Source organism: Platalea leucorodia (genome assembly GCF_965183815.1).
Source record: "Platalea leucorodia genome assembly, chromosome: 8".
In the NCBI taxonomy this organism is placed as follows: Eukaryota; Metazoa; Chordata; class Aves; order Pelecaniformes; family Threskiornithidae; genus Platalea; species Platalea leucorodia.
Genome location: NC_138830.1, coordinates 56,467,637 through 56,489,945, shown reverse-complemented (window position 1 = coordinate 56,489,945; position 22,309 = coordinate 56,467,637). Strand labels below are relative to the sequence as shown.

General features: G+C 46.3%; 1 protein-coding gene across 2 annotated transcripts in view; it reads right to left on the bottom strand.

The window, feature by feature from the left end:
* NFAT5 (nuclear factor of activated T cells 5) overlaps nucleotides 1–22,031 on the bottom strand; it is a 73,420-nt gene extending 51,389 nt beyond the window's left edge. For both annotated transcript variants that reach the window (XM_082320078.1, XM_082320079.1), the window contains exon 1: nucleotides 21,917–22,031. In XM_082320078.1, coding sequence (XP_082176204.1) covers nucleotides 21,917–21,989 — 73 coding nt within the window. In that variant the 5' untranslated portion in view covers nucleotides 21,990–22,031. The remainder of the gene's footprint in view (nucleotides 1–21,916) is intronic.
* Nucleotides 22,032–22,309: the final 278 nt, after the last annotated feature.

Sequence of the window (22,309 nt, the reverse complement as noted above, 5' to 3'; positions counted from 1 at the left end):
TACATGTTGCATATATACATGCATAAATTTTCATTCCTTTCTGTTGTCTCTCCAGAAATCCTCTTTGAGCAGAGAGTTGCTCATCACCATCATTCTGTCATGACTCACAAGATATTTCATGTTGATTACAAAGCCTCATTTCCAAAAGCTAAGTTATTAGGTAAGAGTGAGCTTTTCCCTTTGGGTTGATCATTGGGGTGGGTTTTTTTGTTTAAGAAATTTATTTTTAACTCTCAAACATGACGAAGGTTCTGTCAAGTTTGCTGCTTTAAAGGGATGCTCAGATCCAAAACTCCCACAGCATATGTGTTCTCAGGGAACACATAATTTTAGCAGTAATCCACAACAAGCGCAATTATAATCTTTGTGAATAATTCTAACAATGTGATAAAGAGAGGGAAGGAAAAGTTAGCATTAGAATTGAAGCACATTCCCAAAGATCACAACACCATTAAGAGCAAATCTTTTAATTTCATGCTTCATTGATAAAAGACCAAACTACTTGAAACAGGGTCTAAAATACGACACCCAGTTTTTATCCTGATACACTTGGACACCGTACCTCAAACTGAAGATGAGCCCTACTCTTGGAAAAGAACCTGGCATTAGCCTTGCCAGCTGGAAATAGGAGAGGACGAAGCGAGCTCTTCGGCGGGAAGGGAACGCCGCTGTTCGGAAGTCACCGTGAGGTGCAGTCAAGAGACCACAGACGTGGTGGAAGAGGAGAACAAACAGCACCATGAGGGTTCAAACCAGAGAGCACAGCCCCGGCCACCGCTGATGCCCCCTCCGCCTCCCCCGTTATCCAGGCCTATCTCCCCCTCTGCTCTCACGGCTCCCCATAACCCCGCTCCCATCCCAGCAGTGCGAGACACACGGCCTAAGGAAGTCCCACACGGGAGTGAGGGAAAACATGGGAGGTCTACGGGGTAACACATGAGGAGGAAGAGAGATCAAAACCATGGGATTAACACAGCACGGGAAGGACGTGGAGCTGTTGGAGGGGGGCCAGAGGAGGCCACCGAAACGGTCACAGGGTGGCCCAGCTCTGCTGTGAGGCCAGGCTGAGAGCTGGGGGTGTTCAGCCTGGAGAGGAGGAGGCTGCGGGGAGACCCGATTGTGGCCTTTCAGTACTCAAAGGGGGCTTATAAGAAAGATGGGGACAGACTTTTTAGCAGGGCCTGTAGCGATAGGACAAGGGGTGATGGTTTTAAACTAGAAGAGGGGAGGTGTAGACTAGATATAAGGAAGAAATTTTTTACAATGAGGGTGGTGAAACACTGGCCCAGGTTGCCCAGAGAGGTGGTGGATGCCCCATCCTTGGAAACATCCAAGGCCAGGGTGGAGGGGGCTCTGAGCACCCTGACCTGGCTGAAGATGCCCCTGCCCATGGCAGGGGGTTGGACCAGATGGCCTTTAAAGGTCCCTTCCAACCCAAACTACGCTATGAACACATGGCAGAAGTTTAAGGCCAAATCCAAACTTTAAGGGGAAAAAACAAAAATAAAACCAACAAAAAACCCCACAAACACTCCTGGCTTTTCTTCAGAACAGATGTAGCTTCATAGTCTAAAACACATCTTCAGTGAACTGGATTACTAGGAGCTAGCATTTCAACCATTCTCTGAGGAAGCCAAAATGGTTTGGGTACCTTTAAGAAAGCTTGCTGCAACAAACCTGCTCGTCACAAATCAGACTTCAAATGAAACTTTGTGTTTTCACCTAAACACAGGCCAATGTTTATATATGCTGCACTATAAATAGCATTAAAGCAAAAACTGACAAATTCCAGAAAGATTAGAGTTGTTGCAAGGAAACTAATTCTTCCCCAGAGGATATAGTTTCCCTCCACGCCTTATATCATATTTAAATAGCTATATCGTATTTAAATAGCTATATCATATTTAAATAGCCAAAGCTCCCTCCCCTATTGATCAGCTCACCTCCATCACCATGTTTTACACACGCGTGTGCACACACACAGACACTGAGTATATGAAATTTTCTGCTACAATTTTACATTTATTCATGTGGAAAACACCCACAAAAAAAGAAAAGGCTGCTATGTCAATGCAGTATTACATTTGAAGGCAAAAATAAAAATCCAGCATCGTTACGTATTTCTACCCAATCAGCAAGAAAAAATATGTAGACAGAATTCCTGTTTTCAGCAGCCACTGTGTTGAACCAACGAGCCAAGCTGCAGCCGGCTGACAGCAGTGTCCTGTAACTTATTCCTGATTTCAAACCCCCTTGACCAATACGTTAGTTGATCTCAAGTTTCTGGGTTTTTTTGCTCGAAGTAACTCCATTTACACCCAGCATCTCCCCTAAACACATTTTCTTTCTCCGTATAGGAAGAGAGGAACATGCCTTTCAGGAATAGTGTTGTTATGAAATATAAACAAGATCAACACACAAAGTAACAAAATACTGATGATCAACCAAGAGCCACACACGCTCATTTCCACATACAAACCTTCGCCTGCATTTGTGTAATCAGTTTTTAGACATCCTATTTACAACAAACTTCCGAATCTTGTATCTGCTCTCGAAATACCTCAACTAGACCGACTAGAGGAACCCAGGCTTCACAAATTCTGCTACTGAAATCAAGGACACACGAGGACAGGCAGATTTACAAAAAGTATTTTAAGTGTCAAATTTCTTCAACTGCCCTTTATCCGATTATCCTACCCCAATAATCTCTCATCTGAGATCAGCTGCTTGTAACTTTGATCTTCCTGCCAGTTACACTGACAGTTCAGAAAATTGTATTTCACGTGGCTATGCTGCCCAGAACAGCATCAAACGTTAGGGCAACATCCAACACCGCAAAATTTTAAATCTGGGGAGGACAAGATTTTGTTAGTGTACTGCTTGAAACCGCACAAAACATTCAGAATTGAAATACTGATGAGAAATAATCAAGTAATACGATATTGGACTCGTGTGTCACTGCAGCCCCTCACGAACAGCGCACCCGAGCCAAACAACAAGCGTCCCAGGCCATTTGGCGGTCAGCGGGAAGCCGGCCAGCATCCAGCCTCGGGGGAGAGGTGTCCACCACCACTTCTCCCAAGGGACTGCCAGAGCAGCAACAAATCCCGAAGATACGCAAAAGGATACCCAACACTGCTAGAAGGGATGCTCGCTTAGTATAAACTGCTAGGCGCAACTGAAACCAGTTCACTTTAAATAAAAGAGCGGAACAAAAGCTATCTGTGAAAGGGCTGGGTGCGTTACCACACAGCCTTGGGTCAGCATGGGTCTGGATCAGTCCCAGCAGCCGGTGGCAGGAGCTCTGTCCTTGAGGGAGAGAGAGGAGAGGCCTAGGGAAGATTCAGGCAGAGTACCTCGGGAAGGTAGGAAGCGGCGGGCGAAGCCGACCTGAGGATACTGCAGTGGAAGCGCAAGAGGCTGGTGGTTCGCGATGGCAAACTGAAATTTGTACGTGCTCCTTCTCCTCCTATTTTGCTCGCTTCGCCTTAACGCACACGCACCGTTGCCCCTTTTGGAGGAATGCTTTTAGATTTCTACACGCAGGCTAGCCAGGCTAAATTACAGGCATCTGGGCTTATAGCAAAATCGAAGTACTCCAACCTTTCCCCATCACCACCAACAAAAAATACTAAAACTTTTACACCGTTCTCATCATCACGGTATCAGAGGACCGTTCAGAAACACACCGTGCCTTGTGACCAGCAACATCAGGCTCCTCCTTACTAACTAGGAAACCGTGATTCTATTCAGACTCTATTCTTAGGAACACGGCAGTTAATCTCATGGAAGCAAGGGGAACACCACACAACTGCTCCCTGTTTGGGGGTGCTAAGACAACTGTAAGATCCTGTGAGAAGTCACTGCAGCTCTGGACACAGCCCAAAGAAAGCCCCGCTTTTTCCAAAGCGTACGTATTCTCACAGCGGAAAGTGCTCTCCCTCGTAACGAAAAAGGAGAATTCTTCTTTCAGAATTTCAGAAATGGGCAGAACAGAAAAGCCACTTTGAAGTAAAAGGTCTCTTGTTAAAGAACTCAAGTTTAACACTGAAATGGCGATAGATGCTGTCACTTCAAGAGGACGGAAGGCAGGAAGAGGAAAGAGAAGTAGTTTCCCCAAAATAGCTAATGAAAGTAGTTGCAAATCATCAGTTTAGCTGTAATGCAGCAAATCGAGTGCACGTGGAGCCAGTATTCCATCACATGCAGCACCTGCACGACTTTTCTGCAGCAACTCACATTTAATGAATCTTGAATGACTTTTCAGTTGCACCGCCATAGGAATTTCAGCTATACAGATTAAGAACTGCAATTTCTAGGAATTTAGTGCCTCATTAACTCACGCTGTGCTAGGACTGGTTCATGATGTTACAAAAGAACTTGTCTGCCCTTCTCAAACTTTTCTGAGGCTTTCTTAGCCTACCAGGAAATTTGAGATCCTTCTGGTTGGTTGACCAGCGACCTCCTTCTTGTAACTCAGCACTTGCTGACGCTGGGAGCACAGAAGGTACGGAAAACAGCTGAGAATAGCAGTTTCCAATGTTTAAAAGCAACGGCAGGCTCATCCATGATGAATGCAGACATCCTCATTTTGTCAGTACCACCAATGCCTTAAAGATTATGGAATGCTCTTCAGATATACCAGTGATTTCCCTACACTTTGCTGTTCTGTACCAGCAGCAAAGCCACGCCACCCAGAACTTCCACGCGTGGAAGCCACGTTATGAACGTGATGGAGAACTTTGCCTTGACCTGCTAACAAATGAGGCCATAACTAACGTAGAGGGAGACTGATATCGCCATCTGAAAAGGTCATCTACTGCAGGCTGCTGCAGGTCCACAGAATCCTGCTATAGAACCGAGAGAGCAATATACAGTAAAATAGCCATTTCTGCTTTCTAGGCATGTAATTCTGTGGCCCCCCCCACCTTTTTAAGCAGTCAATGTAAATTCAGTAGAACAGCCAGTTAACCTGCCAACATTTCCCCACTATTTCCAGTTTATTTTTGACAGCTCATAGTTAAAAACACAAAAAAGGAACGCAGGAAAGAAGTATCGCTTCTGCCTTTAGCTGAAGCCATCCTTCCACTGCATGCAACAGCCTCTATATCAATTTCTGATCACGATGTGGAAAACCCCTTTTTTTGCTACGGTTTTCCTCTTAACAACAAAGATGTCGGACATCACTTAACCTAGCTGCAGCTCCAACTCCTACACTTCCATGCCACTTCTCCAGGTTGCTCCCCAGGCCCACCCTTGAGGAGGTCACTGAAATACAGCCCCCGCTCTCCCCCAGCCCCAATGTCTGCCTCTCCCACCGTGGTGATCTGCTCCGGTGACTTCACCCCCTCTAATGCTGGGGGCTTCTTCAGCAGCATCCCTTTTATCCCCACCCCCAGACTAAAAGGTAACGACAGCCTTCCTGCTCAAAAGGCAATCACGCGCAAGAGCACGATCGATACATGGGCGATGATGAGAACCAGCCAGTTTGCGGCAGAGACAGGGCATTTTCCACTTGCAGCTGGCATTTTTTGCCTTTAAGGGTAGGTACCGCCTGGAAATCCCTTACCACTTCTACGACCTCATGAACAACCGCAAAGTTAATCCTTGTCTTTTAATAAGCTCCCTGCACTGAATAGCTGCCCATTTGATCCCCACTGATACTAGTCTCCTCAACATGTTTTAATACCCGTACAGATTTGGCTGCTTCTTCCAAAGCCATTTCCTTGCTGCAGCACATGACAGTCACACCAGAGATTAGACAAAACCTTGGTGTACTCTTCTAATCAGCTGGCAGCAACCAAGCAGAAATCTTTTCTAATGATGTACTCTAAGCTGATCAAAAAAAAGCAAGCAAGCAAACAGGCAGCATTGTTTATATGGAACTCAGATTAAAAACCCATTAGAAATACATGAACCTGCAAGTAGCCTCTGCTACACGGGAGGTAGGTGAGAAAAGCAGAGCACACATGCTCAGCAAATTAAAGAAATTCTATAAAGGAAAAAATAATGGTGTGCATGTTCCACCCCATCCCCAGCTAAGCATACGCATTCAGGCTCAGAGTACCCATACACACACGTAAAAAGGTTCTACAATGCTCATCAGTTCACATTACGACACAGTTTTGGGCTAAACCTGTATTACCAAGGTTCCAAATGTCAGCTAAGGGCCTGACTCTCACGCCTCACTCCCAAGGTAGCTGCATTTTAATAAAACTATATATGCAACTGAGTATCTTTCAAAAACCTTTGTGGGTAAGAGATGCTAAAACCAAAATCTGGTCTACACCTGAAAAATCTAGGCCTCCAAATCTGCCAGAGGACCTTGTGGTTTGTTTGTTTAACTTGAAGTTCTGTTCTACTCAGAAGTCCAGTGTCTATGATAAACAATATTGTTTAGTGGTTGAGTTTATTGCATGCCACCGATTCCACCACAATAGCTTAGTTCACAAAGAGTTTTTAAAGAATGATGGGGGGGAAGAGGGGGAGCGTTACATCAGCTCTAAATACTCAACATCTAATCAAAGCCTTGCTTTGTTGCAAAATGTTGGCATCACGTGACCCTCGTGGATTTTTCTGTATACAAAAGCTTGGGTGCGGCAAAACTTTGAAGCAAACTGTTCCCCCCGCCAGCAAGAAGCTGGAAGAGCCAGCTGATGAGCCCTCCACTTCTCAGCCCTCCCCACAGCTCTCTCCATACATCTGCCAAGGACAAGCGGGTTCTCCTGCAGGTCCCAGGAAAAGAATTTACTGAACAGGTTTGGTTATTACGGCACAGATAGAGGATACGCTGCGGAAGGCTTAGGCCCCCCGCCAGTATAGCAGGCATCAGAACCAACACAGAAACTCCACGTTAGACGGCGCAGCGACTGCTCTCGCTTGATCGAGGCTAAACTGGGAGAAGCAGCATCAGGACCCGCTGGAGTAATTCTGCAGTGAAAATACAGACAATCTGCTCCTTTTTTGTCTCCGAGTCAGGAAGACGAAGCATGACTATGGCTACATTGAGAATACATGCCTATGCCCTTGTGCAAATGAAAGGGAATCGGTAGGTAGCCAGCGGAGTGTTGTACGAGCCGTTCCTCCACGAGATGGCACGCTGATAGGGGGGCTGGAGTGCACCCAGACGGGACGCCAGAGCAGGGCAACGAGGACTCGGCAAGAAGCTCAACAGAGGAAGCTTTGAGAGCCTGAGAAAGGCAACTACAAGAAAGACAGAGCCTAGTGCATAAAAACGGAACAGAAACAGACTGAGACAGGCACAGGCCAGACGGATCTGTGACCGCTAAAGCACTTTCTACTCCACTGTGGTGGTTTTGTTGTTGTTAGGGTTTTGGATTGGGTTTTTTTTTTTTTTCCTTTCCTTTTTGTTTGGTTGGTTGGCTTTTTTTAGTACTCCATAGGAGAGCCAAACTTTCACTCGCAGAAGCGAGAATCACCCACAACTGCAGACAACGGCAGCTCTGCTTAAGGTGCCACAGAGATTTTGTATGATAAAGTTACAAAAAAGATTTGGCAGAAGGAAAGAATAGACAACGTATAGAGTAAATCGGCTTTTGTTCTGGATGCATCAAAAGAGGATTTATGATCTATTACAGACTATCAGAGTCCCTGTATTTCCTAACATCTTTGCAACTTCAGTAGACTTAACACAGGCTTGCTCAGCAGGAGTTGAAACGAGGCGGACAGCCCTGGAGACAGGTTTAAGTTTCATACGGAGCAAGAAGGGAAGGCCCTACTTGAGCATACGTAAGAACAGATAAAATGCTCCGACTGCTCAAAGAATGAAAGATAGCTGTTGCATAACTGCAGGGCAAGAGCCAAAGAGCAAGAAACAGCCTATACTTAGTGAAGCTGAGCGAAAGGACACCAGACAGCACTGAGCAGTCTCGATGCAGACACCTTAAACGTTTTACAAAGTTGTCAGCCTTGATGACTCCTATTTTTGCAAATGCAGGAACTGAGTCGTGGGAAGAGGCTCGCTCCCGAGGCCGCCGGGCCCGCCCGCAGCAGGACACAACCCAGCTTCTCCTGCCCGGGCTGCAGCCCAGCGCCCGCCCCGCCAGGGAACGCTCCCTACCACAACGCTTTTATTCCACGTCCTCGCGCACGTCTCAGAATAACGTGATTAAACACAGGACTCGGTCCAAATTGACAGTGCAACCTAAAAGACGTAAAGACTAGTTCCTTCTGCGCCTGTACACGTTAACGTATTCTGATTAAGGTCCCCAGCACTACCTGGACCGCTCTTTTTCACGCAGCTCTCAAATGAAGGTACATCAGCAAGACACTTGGCATGCTTCCTGACACCGTACCGGTGCTTTCATTTCAGCAGCACCTCCAAAGACAGGGCAGTGGAAACAAACTACAGAGTACTATTCCCTCTCTCTTTATCTGCCATGCTATATTCAGAGTATCTGTAGATGGTAAAGCAGTAAAAGATTGGAAGCAAGTCTTCCCGCCAGTGCTCCTGTTATTGTCAATACTGGCAGAACTATATTGCTGCTACAGCAACAGTGGCAGGTTTTCAAAGAAACTGCAGTGTATACAAGGATGTTTTACACAGCCAAACAGAAAATCTTCCTTCCAGTTCCCTCTGGCTTCAGACAAAAGAAGCAAACCCTAAATCAACACGATCCATGAGCACATCGGGAAAGGCAGATGCCGCGGTTCTGCCTGCACTAGAAAACTTGGTGATTAAAAAGTTGGTGCTGGTGCAGCTCCGCTCTGAAGAATCAGCAGAGGATCTGAGCGCTCGGTGTTGATGATGGATGCTGTAAAGTCCCGATGTTGCCTGCAAATGCTGCTACTCCAACACTAAAATGCACATTATAGTATGTTAGTGAAGAAGAGCGAAGAGTTTGCTGAAAGACAGCCACTTCTAGTTTAAAGACAGATGATCAGTAATGTATTATTAACCACCAAAGTCATTACAATTTTATCACAACTGTAATATCATTATTTCTTGTATTTAAAAATAAAAACGAAAGCTAAAAGTTGTTTCCTGCATTTTTTAAAGGACAAGTGTTAGTACCAAAAATGCTAGTATTAAAAAGGTAATTTTGCAAGCAATTCATAACTGAACAAAAATCAGTTACTGCAGTATTCCGCTAACCTTCCGAAAAGCTGTTAATCTCAATATTCAGGATTCTGCACAGCAGGGTAGGGTTGAGAAATTAATCCTTTTAAAGTTGAATTTCAACAACTGACAAAGGCATGTGTGAGCTGAATTCTATTTATGGCATTCATCCAAATATCAAATAAAGCTTTCCTGGCTGTGTTTCAGTCATCCCCATTCACAGCTCAAAGAGTACTTTTATAAATGTAGACAGACAGTATAAATCCTGTGTCTTGTTTGCATCCAATTTTACACATCTCAGAAAGAGAGAACAACATTATTTAGTGATTGTCCCTTCAAGAAACGGACCTCTAATGACTTAGTGAAAAGCCTATCCCATGCAGTTGTGAACTCCAGACAAAAACCCAAGAACTCCAAAGATACTGCTAACGTACCATGGCGGGCAAGGCAGAGCAACCAAGGGCCGACACAACTGCACGTACCCGAACGGAACAGGGTACCGCTCCGCTAAACAGTTAAACCCTTCAGCAACGTGTGTGAAAGGTTTTACCACATGTGAGGAATAGTATTTAAAGATGCACATTTCTCTTATAAACAACCCAAAATGGGAGGGGAAAAAAAGAAATTTAAGAAAACAATCAATCCGTTCACAAGACCTTACGAATTAAAAAAGAAATAAATCCAATGTTGCCATGTTTTAATCTTCCAGCATGCAGGAAACCGAGCTAAGCTTATGTGTGGAAAGAATCCAAATATGATAGGTATGAAAATTCAATTAAGGAATTCAAACAACCTCATTTTGCCTTATAACACTGTTGTACACAGTTGTTATAACAATGGCCTTTATTTGTGATTCTATGCTAAACCGAATTTTAAGGATAGTTGGTTTTCTTCCCATCTTCACATTCTGTCACTACAAAGACTTCATTTCTCAAATGCTCAAAGAAACCCAAATACTGTGTGACCAAAGAATACTAACAATAGTTATTTACCAACCACTTTAAAGCATTGCTGTTGTTTCAAAACCAAAGTTCGCCAGAAACACAGAGGTAATCAGGTGCTCCAGCCAGTTACGCTGGTTCCGTAGGTGCAACGCACCACCCGAATTCAGAGACACGCACAAGTCGACCTGACCCGCCATTTACTATTGTCTCAGAACAATGTTTCTCAGCCTCTTCAGGTTTGCACAGTTTTTTCCGATGGGGTTATTTTTGCCATCTCTCACGTTTGCTGTAGAACAAGAAATGCAACACCATCAAGGAACAATATATGCACTTTTTTTTCTTTTGAGGCTATACCACAATATTTGACCTTGAAGAATAAAAAGCATACAGGTATTGAGACAGGCTTTCAATACATTGCAGCCATCTCTCGGATTCGGTATTTTATTACAAACCTGGGTGTAGAGGCTATGTCAGGAGACTTGACATGTCCTAGTAACTCCCAGCATGATGTCTAGCATCCTGAGCCCACAAACCATCTTCCTGCCTCCCTCCCTTTACTCATTTTAGTAAGATAGTAACATTAAAAGGCATTTTCTTTTGTCCTTCCCCAAAACTGAGAAATATTTATGCTTCCTACCATCATTTTGGTTACAAGTTATAATTCAAGTACTATGTTTGATGATAAACATAATTTTTAAAAACAAACACGAGGTAATGTTTAACAAACAATGCTCCTTGGCAGAGTTAAAAGAAAGCTCTGCTGCAAGTCTGACACCTGTAACGTAACTTCTAATAAACCGATCAGATGCATGAAAGCCGTGTTGTGTGACAGCGATGGAGCCCGAGACTCCTGTATCTCACCAACTTCTCTCTCTGGTATTGCAAGATCCCAGATTAGGAGGTAAAACTGCATCAGTGTTAAAAAACACGGAAAGGCATGAGAGACGGCCCGGAGGCTTCACACACACTGCGTGCGGTCACAAGGCATCTCGGAGCACGGCACACGAGTCCCAGATTGCCCGCTCAGCTTTCTGTCACGTTTAGCACCAATAGCAGACACTCCGAAAACGCTCACGCTGGAAATCAGAGAAAAAAAAAAAAGAGGAAAGGGAAAAAGAAGACTATAAATAAAACCCTTTTTAGTGAGCATGTGTTCGGGACAGCGTTTGTTCAAAGCAAGCTTTCATCGAGCAGAGGGTGCTGCGGTTCCAGCTCAGCCCCACACCTCCCAGCCCTTTCTTCCTCCTCCCCAGCCGCGCTGCCGGCGCGCCAAAGGCTGCAGGTAAGGGGAGATGCGGCTAGCGAGGCGCGTACTCAACCGCAGGCAAACCCGCGTGAGAAATACTGCCCCTGGAAGGAATTCCTCACGGAAATAAAGATACGAGTTGTTTGTAAAAACAGGTTTTGAAACTATTAAGCAAGTTCTTCTCCAAATACGTTGACACACAACTCTCAGGAGAGAAGTGGGAACCAAAGCCAACCATTGAACGGCAAAACGCGGACAAAAGATTCCTTTCTGTCCTACAGAGCTAAAACCCCACTGGAATCGGAGGGAGAGCAGCAACGAGAGATCAGTGGTGTAACTGCTCTAGAACTGCCAAGTTAGGGAAAACTTAAGGATGGTAGTAACAAATCTAAATATTGATCAGCCCACGTCTTTTCTGATAGCAGCAAACCATGGGGAAAGGTTTACAAGAACCAGTAAGTTTAGAAGAGTATTTCTATTACAGCACCTTCCAAATTCTGACAATCAGCTACAGACTAACTCCCTAGTTTATGGGCTTCCCTAAATAGATATATCCTCTACAAAACAGCTTCTTGAACCATTTATCCTTTTACCACCCAAAACATCTGTCAGTTGTTTCCACAATTAAATGGTGCACAGAAAAAAAAAAAAAAAAAATCTGTCTTCTGTTTTAAATTGCTGCCTGGTCATTGCATTGAGTGTGTCTTATCTCCAAAGTCATGAAAAATCATAAATAGGCACGGCCTGTTTATCTGCGTTATACCATTTGTGGCGTTCGTACTCCTCTCCCCTTCATTCAAATCTTCTTCTGTTTTGTATCTACAGTTAAACTGTGCAACAGCTTGCGTATGCTAAAGCTTGACACTGATTCAAGGAACACAATATCATGGAAGGTAAGTCCACTGAGGGTTAGAGTTCCCGGGGATAACCGGCAAGCCTGCAGACAAAGATCACGTCTGGATGGCTACAGCGTACCTGTCAGAAGCTTTTGGGGATTCCAACATCCAACAAAAGGCATATGCTGTTATCCTTAAAGATCTCTGCAGCTCGATTCAATTGCCTTTCCTTACTGGACTTCTAAGGGGGGGAACAAAAACTTGCACTCAGAGTTTCTTCAACAGATAACTCATATCCCACTCTCTAAAGCGTTTGTTTTGAACGCCCAGAGTACTTCAGCTGCCTGTCCTCTAAAAGCTGAATTCACTAAAAATAAAGTCTTTCAGTTCCTTGGCTCAGGTGCAGAAAGGTAGTAATCTTCCTAAATGAATTCTTTTGTTCTCGTATTAATGTATTGAAATACCTGCACGGCGTACTTAAATTTACTCTAAACAATATAATCCCTTCCTTGCTACCACACCTCCAAAAGCACCTTTTTTACTTAAGTGGTAGCAAATAACTGCATTACTGAAGCTCAAACTGAAACCTTTCAGGCCACACAACAAGAAACCAAATTATTTCCCCATCTGATTACAGAGCAACTCCATTCCAGGTGTGGTTCAAGTTTCAAGGCGAGGCAGATGGCCCTGCACAGAACTGAGATGCCCTGAAAGAAAAACAAAATGAGATTTATTCCCAAATGAAATCTGCACACAGGCTAAGGAAGGGCACTGATCACACTCACAAAGATATATACAGACAGGAGACGATGGAAGTGCTTGCTCTATCACTAACAAACGCAGAGAAGAGTTCAAAACGGCTGAACGTGCGGAGCGTGCCCGGAGCACCGACCTCCAGGAATGCCCAGAAAGCCACGTTCAGAGGAACACGCTCTTGATAAACAAGTGCAAACCCCTTTCCTAAGGGAGCAACATGGCAGTCACATCTCCCAGTAGGTTTTGAACCTGGTAGATATCAGCAAAACTGATGCCAGGATACAAAAGTCTCCGTGTACATTTCCTACAGATTTCAGGAAAATAAACGGCTATATTCAAAAGGAAAAACCTGACTTAGTGCCCCCATGCGAAAATGACTGTAACACTAGACAGGAGAATTTCTAACGTGGGAACTCACAAACGTCCCAACAACCGTAAAAGCTGTTCAGAACTCACAAACTGACACGCATTCAGGGCCATGGAGGTGAAGGGCCCGGAGCATCCTTCACACAAGGAGAGGCCGAGAGAGCTGGGACCGTTCATCCCGGAGGAGGCTCAGGGGGATCTTACCCACATGTATAAATACCCGATGGGAGGGAATGAGAGGCTCTTCGCAGCCGTGCCCAGTGACAGGGCAATGGGCACCAATTAAAACACATCAAATTCCATCTTCATTATCCTAACCGTGAAGGTAGCCAAGCACTGGCACAGGCTGGCCGGAAAGGTTGTGGAGTCGCCATCCATGAGGACGGTCAAACCCCAGCGGGATGCGGTGGCAGGCAAACCCCTCCAGCCGGCGCAGCTCGAGCCGGGGCTGGACTAGGCGATGGCAAGAGGTGCCGGCCAGCCTCAAGGACGGCGTGACTGAGAGCTGGCACTGCCTCCCGAAGCGCTCACCCCGCTCCCCTCCCGCCCCCTGCACAACGGGGACACCCAGCTGTTGTCAGAGGTTTAACTTAAATCAGACTCCCTGGGTCTGTAGCATTTACTTACAAGATATAACCAAGGCTATTAGGAACCGTAATTATTCGTCAGTAAATCTGCTTTAATAGGAATACATATTCCAAGCTAGGCCACCTTTTTCCCCCCCTAAGAAACAAACACATACTCAAATATTTTAAACCAGGAGACCTCCTCATTCCTAACATTAAACTGAAGGGAGAGTAAACTTGAAATGGAAGACAAGAAATTTTTCTTCACGAAGTATACAATCGGACCATGGAATTTCTTGCTGAATCCAAACACTAACCAAGAGTCAAAAAAGAACTGAATAAGATTCTAGATACTCCTGTTATACCCCAAATAGTAAAGCATATACTCGCACACACAGAAAGGACCCTCACCGCAAAGGCAGACATCCCCGAACCGCGGGCCGTTAGCGGGACTGGTGTTACTCAAACGTTGGGCTGTGCGGTGCTGCCCGGCGTGAGCCCTGCTGCGGCTCGGAAGGAGCCGCTGCTGCCGCCAGCGCGCTCCGAGGACGAGCGCCGAGGGAAGCGGAAGGTAATTGTAAGGGAGGCAGATTGCCACTTCCAACTCGCATCCTCCTGCCCCGCTTCACAAAGCGGTTTGCATGACCACTGGCAGTTAATACTCGTATTAGTAGGCCATGTTCCCCTAGGCACAAGAAAACAGAAACTGTCATAGTTAATAGAAGCTACGGAACTCTGCAGCTTATTATTTTCCAATCGCTCTGTAGTGCTACTATCAAAACTCAGATTCTTCTGCTGAGCGAATCCGTACCAAAAAAAAAAAGAAAAAAGTCAGGCCTCCAGACAATGAGAGACTGAAACAACTGGTTTGTAACGTCAGTTTTGCTGAACAGGAGTGTAACTCCAACGTTTGAAAACTTTTTATTACTGTCTTTAAATCCCTTTCTTTCCTATATGCTTCATCTTGTCTGGGCATTAATAGGAACTGTTATCCATCTTCCTCGTTTGCCAAACACCCTGAACTTCACCGCAACTCAGATCTGCCTTTAGGATCAAAACTTTGCATTACTTTGGCATACTGGATTCGTTTTATAAACTTTGTAAGGCCACCCGAAATTCTTTCTAATTATTTACAAAGCAACTGTAAAACCTTTCCAGCTGCTGGAGGGGCAAGTAACCAAGGGGAACCGGAGAAGGATTCTTCACAGCGTATTTATGTAAATAGTGAAAACATTCCTCTTAGCCTGATGCAGTGATATTCACCATACCGATCACTCGGAGCTGCACGAGTTAATAACATAACGTAACCGACGCCGAGCATTACCCTTTCAAACACTGCTAAAGCACTGCACGCTTTTGGAAACGGTGGTTACTGAAGATTTTACTACGTGCCCATTAGAATCCGCTGTTATAACACAGTTCAAAGTTAGATCTGAGAGTTCATTTCAGTCAGTTCCTAAAATAATTGCTATACTCGCTGACGAGAAAGCCAAAACTTGCCTGAATATTCAACCTCCTCGGTTTACTCTTTACATAAACACAGAGAAGATAACACAGGTGATAAACTGCACAGACATGAGCACATACCTTACTTCACCTGCACTTTGGCCACTCAGCAGTTTCTGCTAGGCTTTACCAGCGTATCTAAACTTCAAACGAGTTCAGGCCATTGCCGTTCTGTATAAACGAAAGCATTGCTTCTCTTTCATTTTCTCCAACTCAAAAGAAGTACATTTCCACATAAAACTAAGTAATCTGTGTACCGGTGCAAAAATCAGATCAAGGCTCTGCCTGATAACCGTTTTCAGTCAACAGACCCCAACCAAAGGTAACCATGCTGTTGAAAACTTATAAATAAAGATCAGATGCTTTATAAAAATTCAAAAATCTTAACCTACGATTTGGGAAACATATGACAGAAGATTTACTTCTTGACTATACCAAACAGCAGTATCCTATGGATTCCCCTTATGAGCAGCTATAATGGATTTCAAATATGCTGGTCCTGAACTAATTGAAGCACAAGTACTCTTGACGCCTAATATTTTCATATTCTAAAGATTCTCAGATCTCTATTAGAGCAAGCGTCGAAGCTGCACAAAGAACTTTGCAGAACAAAACAAAATATAAGGGATGCCGAGAGGCATAACCTCGCATCACAGAAGAACGCAATGAGCCCGAAAGACTAAGGTGGGAGGAAAGTAAGTATCGGGAAAGCGTGTCTTCCTCTAAAGCGTATCAGCAATCAGAAATATCTGCCCAATAACTTAAGACAGTTTCCAGCCTCTGGGTCCCTGAGAACCCCCCAACATTGCTGGGTTAAAACACAACGTAATAAAACGTACCCATTTGGCTTTGCAAGGGGAAGAAGCCTGAAGCCAACGCATCTGCCGGCAGGGAGCCACGCGGCCACGGCCTGCGGGCTTCTCCGGCACCCCTCCTCCAGGGACAGCCCGGTTCCTCGGGAGGCGGATGGCTGCGACCCTGGCCATGCTCATGCTGAGGTCTCACTAAACCAAGTCAAGTTCAAGCTCCTCACTGCAAGATTCAGATCCTTCCGTGGGACTGAAATATATTCTCTCTAATTACAGTTTCTTTGAATATCTAAGTTTAAACAGGACGAGAGAATTGGGCCATGTATGGAGATTCTCCAAAAGAAAAAAAAGTACAACTTTTGTAGAAGTAGGTAAAGTATCCAAACCCAGTGAAACTGACAATGAAAAAATCCAACTCGTCTTGGAACTAAAGAAAAACCTTCCTTCGCTCCTCTTAATTTCCCCTGCTCCTCGATCCACACCGCATGTTTACACCCAGATCAAACAGGCAAGCCCCGGAGAGCCCAAGGCGGGAACGCAGCCTCGCGCTCTTCCATCCACACCTGCGGCAGGAGCGGTGCTGGGGCGTCCTGCCCGGCTTCCCGCGCTCCAGCAACGGCTTCCCTCACCGATCCCCAAGAAACCAGCCCGGGCAGGAAGCCGGGCTTTCCTGGTCTCGGCGCAAGAGCGCAGGCATGGCAAATGCAACAGACGGCACGATGCGAGGAGCACTTCTTTCCGCGGCAGAGCCAGTTTAGCAGTTCTACCTCATCTGCTACCTCCTCCACCATTTAATCCCAGTCCTCGATACCCCCTTTCTTGTCCTGACACCACTGTTTGTGCAGCTGCACAGTAAACTAGACCAGGGAGCAGAACAATGTTAGAAAATCCTATCAAAAGTACAATATACTCATTCTAGATCGGTTTCCTAATCCCATTCATCTTGCAGCCACAAAAAACAATTGTGCTGGCACAATTCAGAGAACAGTACACGGGTGAGAACAGACGGCAGGGAAAAGGGTCTGTTTAAACAGCTCTGTCACTGGAATATTCAAATTACACCGTGAAAAGCTGTGAATTCAAAATCCTCCCCCCTACCCCCAGCACCACACCTAATCATCTTGCAGCAACATATTCTGTAGTTCTGGTTTTAAAGCCGAGAAGGGAGTAGATTCAGCGTAGAAACGGACACTGACCAGGCGGACGCAGAACGTAAGGAACTTTGGTGGAATCCATTTCAGTTGGCCTAAGTCAGAATGTCCCGGGGGCGGCTGGAGGAGCCGCAACAGGCGGACGCGCACAGCCCGTCCCTGACGCAGCGCTCAGCACCGCTTGTCCAGCACGGCACCTTCTACGAGCTACAAAAAGAAGCTCAGTATTTTTATAAAAAGAAGCCAAGTATTCTTTCTATTCCTAAAATCTGCTAGTACTAGTTCTAAAGTCCAAAACTAAAAGCAGGCTCTTACTATTTTTATAAAGCATCTGTTCCATCCCTCTTTGATAATTCAGTCACTGTCTCGCTAGAGTTATCATGGAAAGAAAAAAGTTCTGGTAGGGGAAAAAAAAAAAAATCCCCCAAACCCCCGTGTTGTACCAACAGTTCTCAGCGAACACAAGCAGATGACCATCATTTAAAGGAAAATTGAATTTTGACTACATGACATTTTTAGGGCAAAAGAGCTATTTAGGAGACTACTAGCATTGTTCTTGTTGCTTCCAAGTTCCAGAAGGTCTCACAGTTTTACAGCTGCTCATCTGTGTAACGCGAAATCGGGAGGCGGGATTCTGATTGTTCCGACTGTACTTGCTGCAGTGCAAAACCGCAACTTTATTAGTACACACGCGTTACTTTGTAATTGTTCAAAATGAACGTATTAGCTAAATTAATCACACATTTAATCAGTTCCAATTTAGTACCTGACATTTGATGAACTGCTTTAATCACAGTTTTCACCTCTGCCCGTTTACAATGAATAGCTAACTTTGCTATGTTTGAATGTTGCGTATGATATTCAACCACAGAACAACTAGCCTCAAGGCTTCAGGTTTTACGCTCCAGTGATTTTTCTACTACATTACTAATTTGTATGCACATTTGGGTTGTTTTATTTCAAAAAAGGACAGTATGTTATGTAAAGATGGGAACTAAACCTATTACATTCTAAACATTTTCAGCATTCAGAAACGCATACATTTTTGCGTATCTCTTCTTATTAGGAGATAGCACCCTTCTACAATGGTTACAAAGCATATTCCTTTGTTTAATATTGATTATACCTAAAAAGACGGGTTTTAGTCCCTAGCACAAGTAGTTCCTCAGGAGCTGCGGGGATGCGCTTCAGCAACAGGCCTTGGAATCAACGCTTCGCATTTCTTTTATTTCTAACAGCTATAACCAGTCACATTCCAGAGGCCTGCAACTTCAGTACAGTTTCACTATCATTTTAAGCCAGTATAAACTGGCACCACTGCTGAAAGAAATAGTCCCACCCTTCCCCACTGCTAGTTCTCACACGTCCTTTCCTTGAGTCAGCACAAGCCATTCACGAAGACCCACAGCAAACACGACCAGGATACTCACCTGGTTAAAAATCAACATTTCTCTTCCCCTTTTCCTTTTTGTTGTTGGGGGGCAGGGTGAGAAGGAACAAGGGAGAAGCAGAGTTCATTTTAACATGATCAGTTCCCCAGCCCAGGTCACTCCATGGCCACGTAAGTGTTGGCATGAGCAGAGCAGCAAGAGAAAGACAGGGGACAAGACTGCTTTAACTCGGCAAGTGGGAATTCACCCTGGCTGGAACTGCTCATGAAACCACACCTACAAGAGTAAAAACTGGAAGATAAAGTATTTAGATACTCAAAGAAAAATATTCTTTTTCCCAAGTTACGCATAAATGAAAAGAACGAACTCAAATGAATTATCAGATCCAATTTTAAATTAACGACCCTCCCTTTCACCTTAGGTTCATTTCACCTTAGGTTTGTGTGCTTCTAGTTTTGCCTAACATTTTTAAAGGAATATGAAAACAAAAATCCTAACTGAAACAGCCGTGCAAGCCAAAACTGTAACACACAGCGCGGGGACAGAGTGACGACATAACTCCGTCTGTCCAGAGAACGGGACAAACTATACCATAAAAAATCGCACCGGCATAAGCTACATCTTGATTCACCGGGTTTTCAAGTATAACTTCACTTTTAAGAGCAGGCAAGTATATTTTAATCAGTACGCCAAGATTCTTCCACTTTAATTTCAATAAACTCAAGTTTGCATGTAAGAAAACCTCAGTTGTTCCCACGACCACCCCGATCTTACAGCTTCTCTCGCTTTCATAATCTTTGTATTTCCAGAACACTGCAGCGATCCTCATCGACAAACTTACAAGACCGGTATCATTAAACCGCAACCATCCCGACGCGCACACAGGAATGCAATTCAGAGGAAAAGTTACTGGCCGCAATTCAATCTGCGAGCTGGATTCCAAACTGCGGGGTAGCTGTATTTCTAAAAGGAAAGCAGTTATGAGAAACTACATGCTGCTAACACACCCTCATCACAAATGCATATTTGTGGCTTTCTCACTGTGTTCAGACCTTTCTCTTTATCTCATCACTTGTATTCATACTCTGATCCAGAGCATTTCTCCACAGGATAAGTTTATCTGTATCTATCTAGGAAAAAAAAAAAAAAGGCACACTAAAGCGTGTTCCGATTAATCAGCTAACCACTAATATCTTTTCCTAAATCCAGCTAAAAATCGTACTAACATACCTCACAGCAAAGAGGATCACTTAATTATTCACTCTGTAAAAGTATATTCATTTGTTCTAAATTTTCATTTAAATTAAATTGCATTTCAACTTAACATCTCCTTGATCTTTTATTATGACAAAATATGAAAAGAAAACCTTGCTTTAACCTCTTTATAACCATTCGCTGCTTTATACACCTCTATCATGTGCCACCTCGTTTGGATCAAGCAGCTCGTTACGGCCACTCCTAAGCACCAAACACCCTCCCCTAGGCCTTTTCTAGCTCTGAACCCACACCAACGCCACCCAAAGAAAAAATACGCTCTTGATTCATCAGTTGGAGATCCTCTTCCTACCTGAAACAGACACTCTACCATTCCATTAAATATAAGAAATGTTGAGAATTCCCAGTAAGATTGGCGAGTTCAAAAGGTCTGCTCCATTAAGCGCGAGTCCTTGAAGAAATTTCACAACTTACATGGAATCTTTTTATTTTAAATGTTTTACAAATTACTGGAACAGTGCGCACTTTTCAAATTTCCACTACAGTAAACGATAACTTTGATGCGGTTTTATCACCTGTATTTTTTAATTAGAACTGCCCTGTTTCACAATACTCCTTCCCTTCTATCGCCCTGACTAGGACTGAAACCAGTTGGAATACATACGTGCGAGACAACCAGAGAGCCTTAAACCCCTGGAGTAACATCTTTAAAAAAGATTTACAAACTATTATGTCTATATATAGATAGATATCTAAACTATACAGTGGTGATAACTTTAAGATCTCTAAACAGTGAGACAATGACTTAGAGCAGTTGGAGAGCTTTAAAGATGTGCTTTCACTCATTACAGTCGTCTTACTTCTTTTAGCTTCAGCACTAACGACACACAACTCGGAGTTAATGACCACATTACAGTTAGTTCCAAAAAGGCTAAAAAAGTTCAATCTTTCCTGTAACGATATTACACTCTGATTAGCTACCTTCACTTCAGGGTCATGACAGACTTTCCATTTCTTTCGTCGTACGCCCCCAAAATCGCTCCCCCTGTTGTACTGTGGGCAGATACGGCCACCAACCTACCAGTCGCGGCTTTCAAGTGTTTTAAATGAGAGAAAACGAGTTGAGAGCTTGTGTAGTAGGTAGCATTCGTCCTAACGCACATATCCTTCTTAGCGTGCGCGTGTCAAAACTAAAATCCGGATATTATGGGAACAGGCGTGCAGTCGGCTTACTTTCAACAGTCCCTACGTTACCTCTGGGTCGGGGCTCCCCCGGTGCCGAGGACGCCGGTTTGCCCCCCGCTCCCTGCCCAGACCCCCGCGTACCGAGCTCCCGGTACCGGGACCCTCCGCTTCTCGGGCTCTCTGGCCGTTTCCAACCCAAACCCCAGTGTCCACGTCCTCTCCGAGGCCGCCTGTTCCACCGACACCCCCTTCCCAGAAACTCAGCGAGCGGCCTTCGGGAAACCTCCAGCCGCCCGCACCCCCCGCGCCCCGTTACTCGGCGCTGCCCGGCTCCCGGCCGAGGCGCCGGCCCCGGGCCCCGGCGGGGCTGGGCCCGCATCCCTGCGGCCGCGCCGCCCAACGGGGAGGCCGCAGCCGCGGCCCCGGCCCGGCCCCGGGGAGGCGGGGAGGGAGCCCTGCGGCCCGCAGCCCCCCGCCGCCGTGCCGCTCCCGCGGGGGCCGCCGCCGGGCCCCGGCCGCAGGAACCTGTCGGGACACATTCTTGAGGCCGCCGCGGCCGGGCCAGGAATGCGGCCGGGGGAGCCGGGCTCAGCCCCAGCGCGGGGGCCCCTCGTTGCGGGGAACCGGCGGCCGAGCATCCCGGCGCGGCCCGCAGGCCGGCGGCGGGGCGGGGGGGCCCTCGGGGCGGGCGAAGCTCCGCGCCGGCCCCGGGAGGAGGAGGAGGAGGAGGAGGAGGAGGAGAAGGAGGAGGCGGAGGAGGAGGCAGGGCGGGCGGCCCGGGGCGCGGGCCCGGGCGGCGGGGCCGGCCGACAGCGGCGGTTAACGGCGCGGGCACGGCGGCCGCCCCGGCCCGCCGCCACACTCACCCTTGGAGTAGAGCGACTTGGGGGACTCGAGGTCGAGGTCGGCGCTGAGCAGAGAGATGAAGTCCGAGGGCATCGCAGCTCCGCGGCCCGGCAGGGGCGAGGGGGGCGGCGGGAGGAGGGGGGGGCCGGGCCGGGGGGGGGGCGCTGCTGCCTCCGCCGCCCCGGGGCGGGGAGGGGAGACACCGGCAGGCGAGAGCGCGGCGCTCCGCACGTCGGGGCCGCCGATCGGGCCGGGCCGGGCCAGGCCGGGGGGGGCTCCGCTCGCCGTCGGGACCGGGCGCCGCCACCCGCCGCCGCCGCTGACAGGAACCGGCCGCCGCCAACGGAACGCGCCCGACCGCCCGCCCCCTCCGTTCCCGCTCTGCGCCTGCGCGGCCGCCGGGGAGGGGGCGC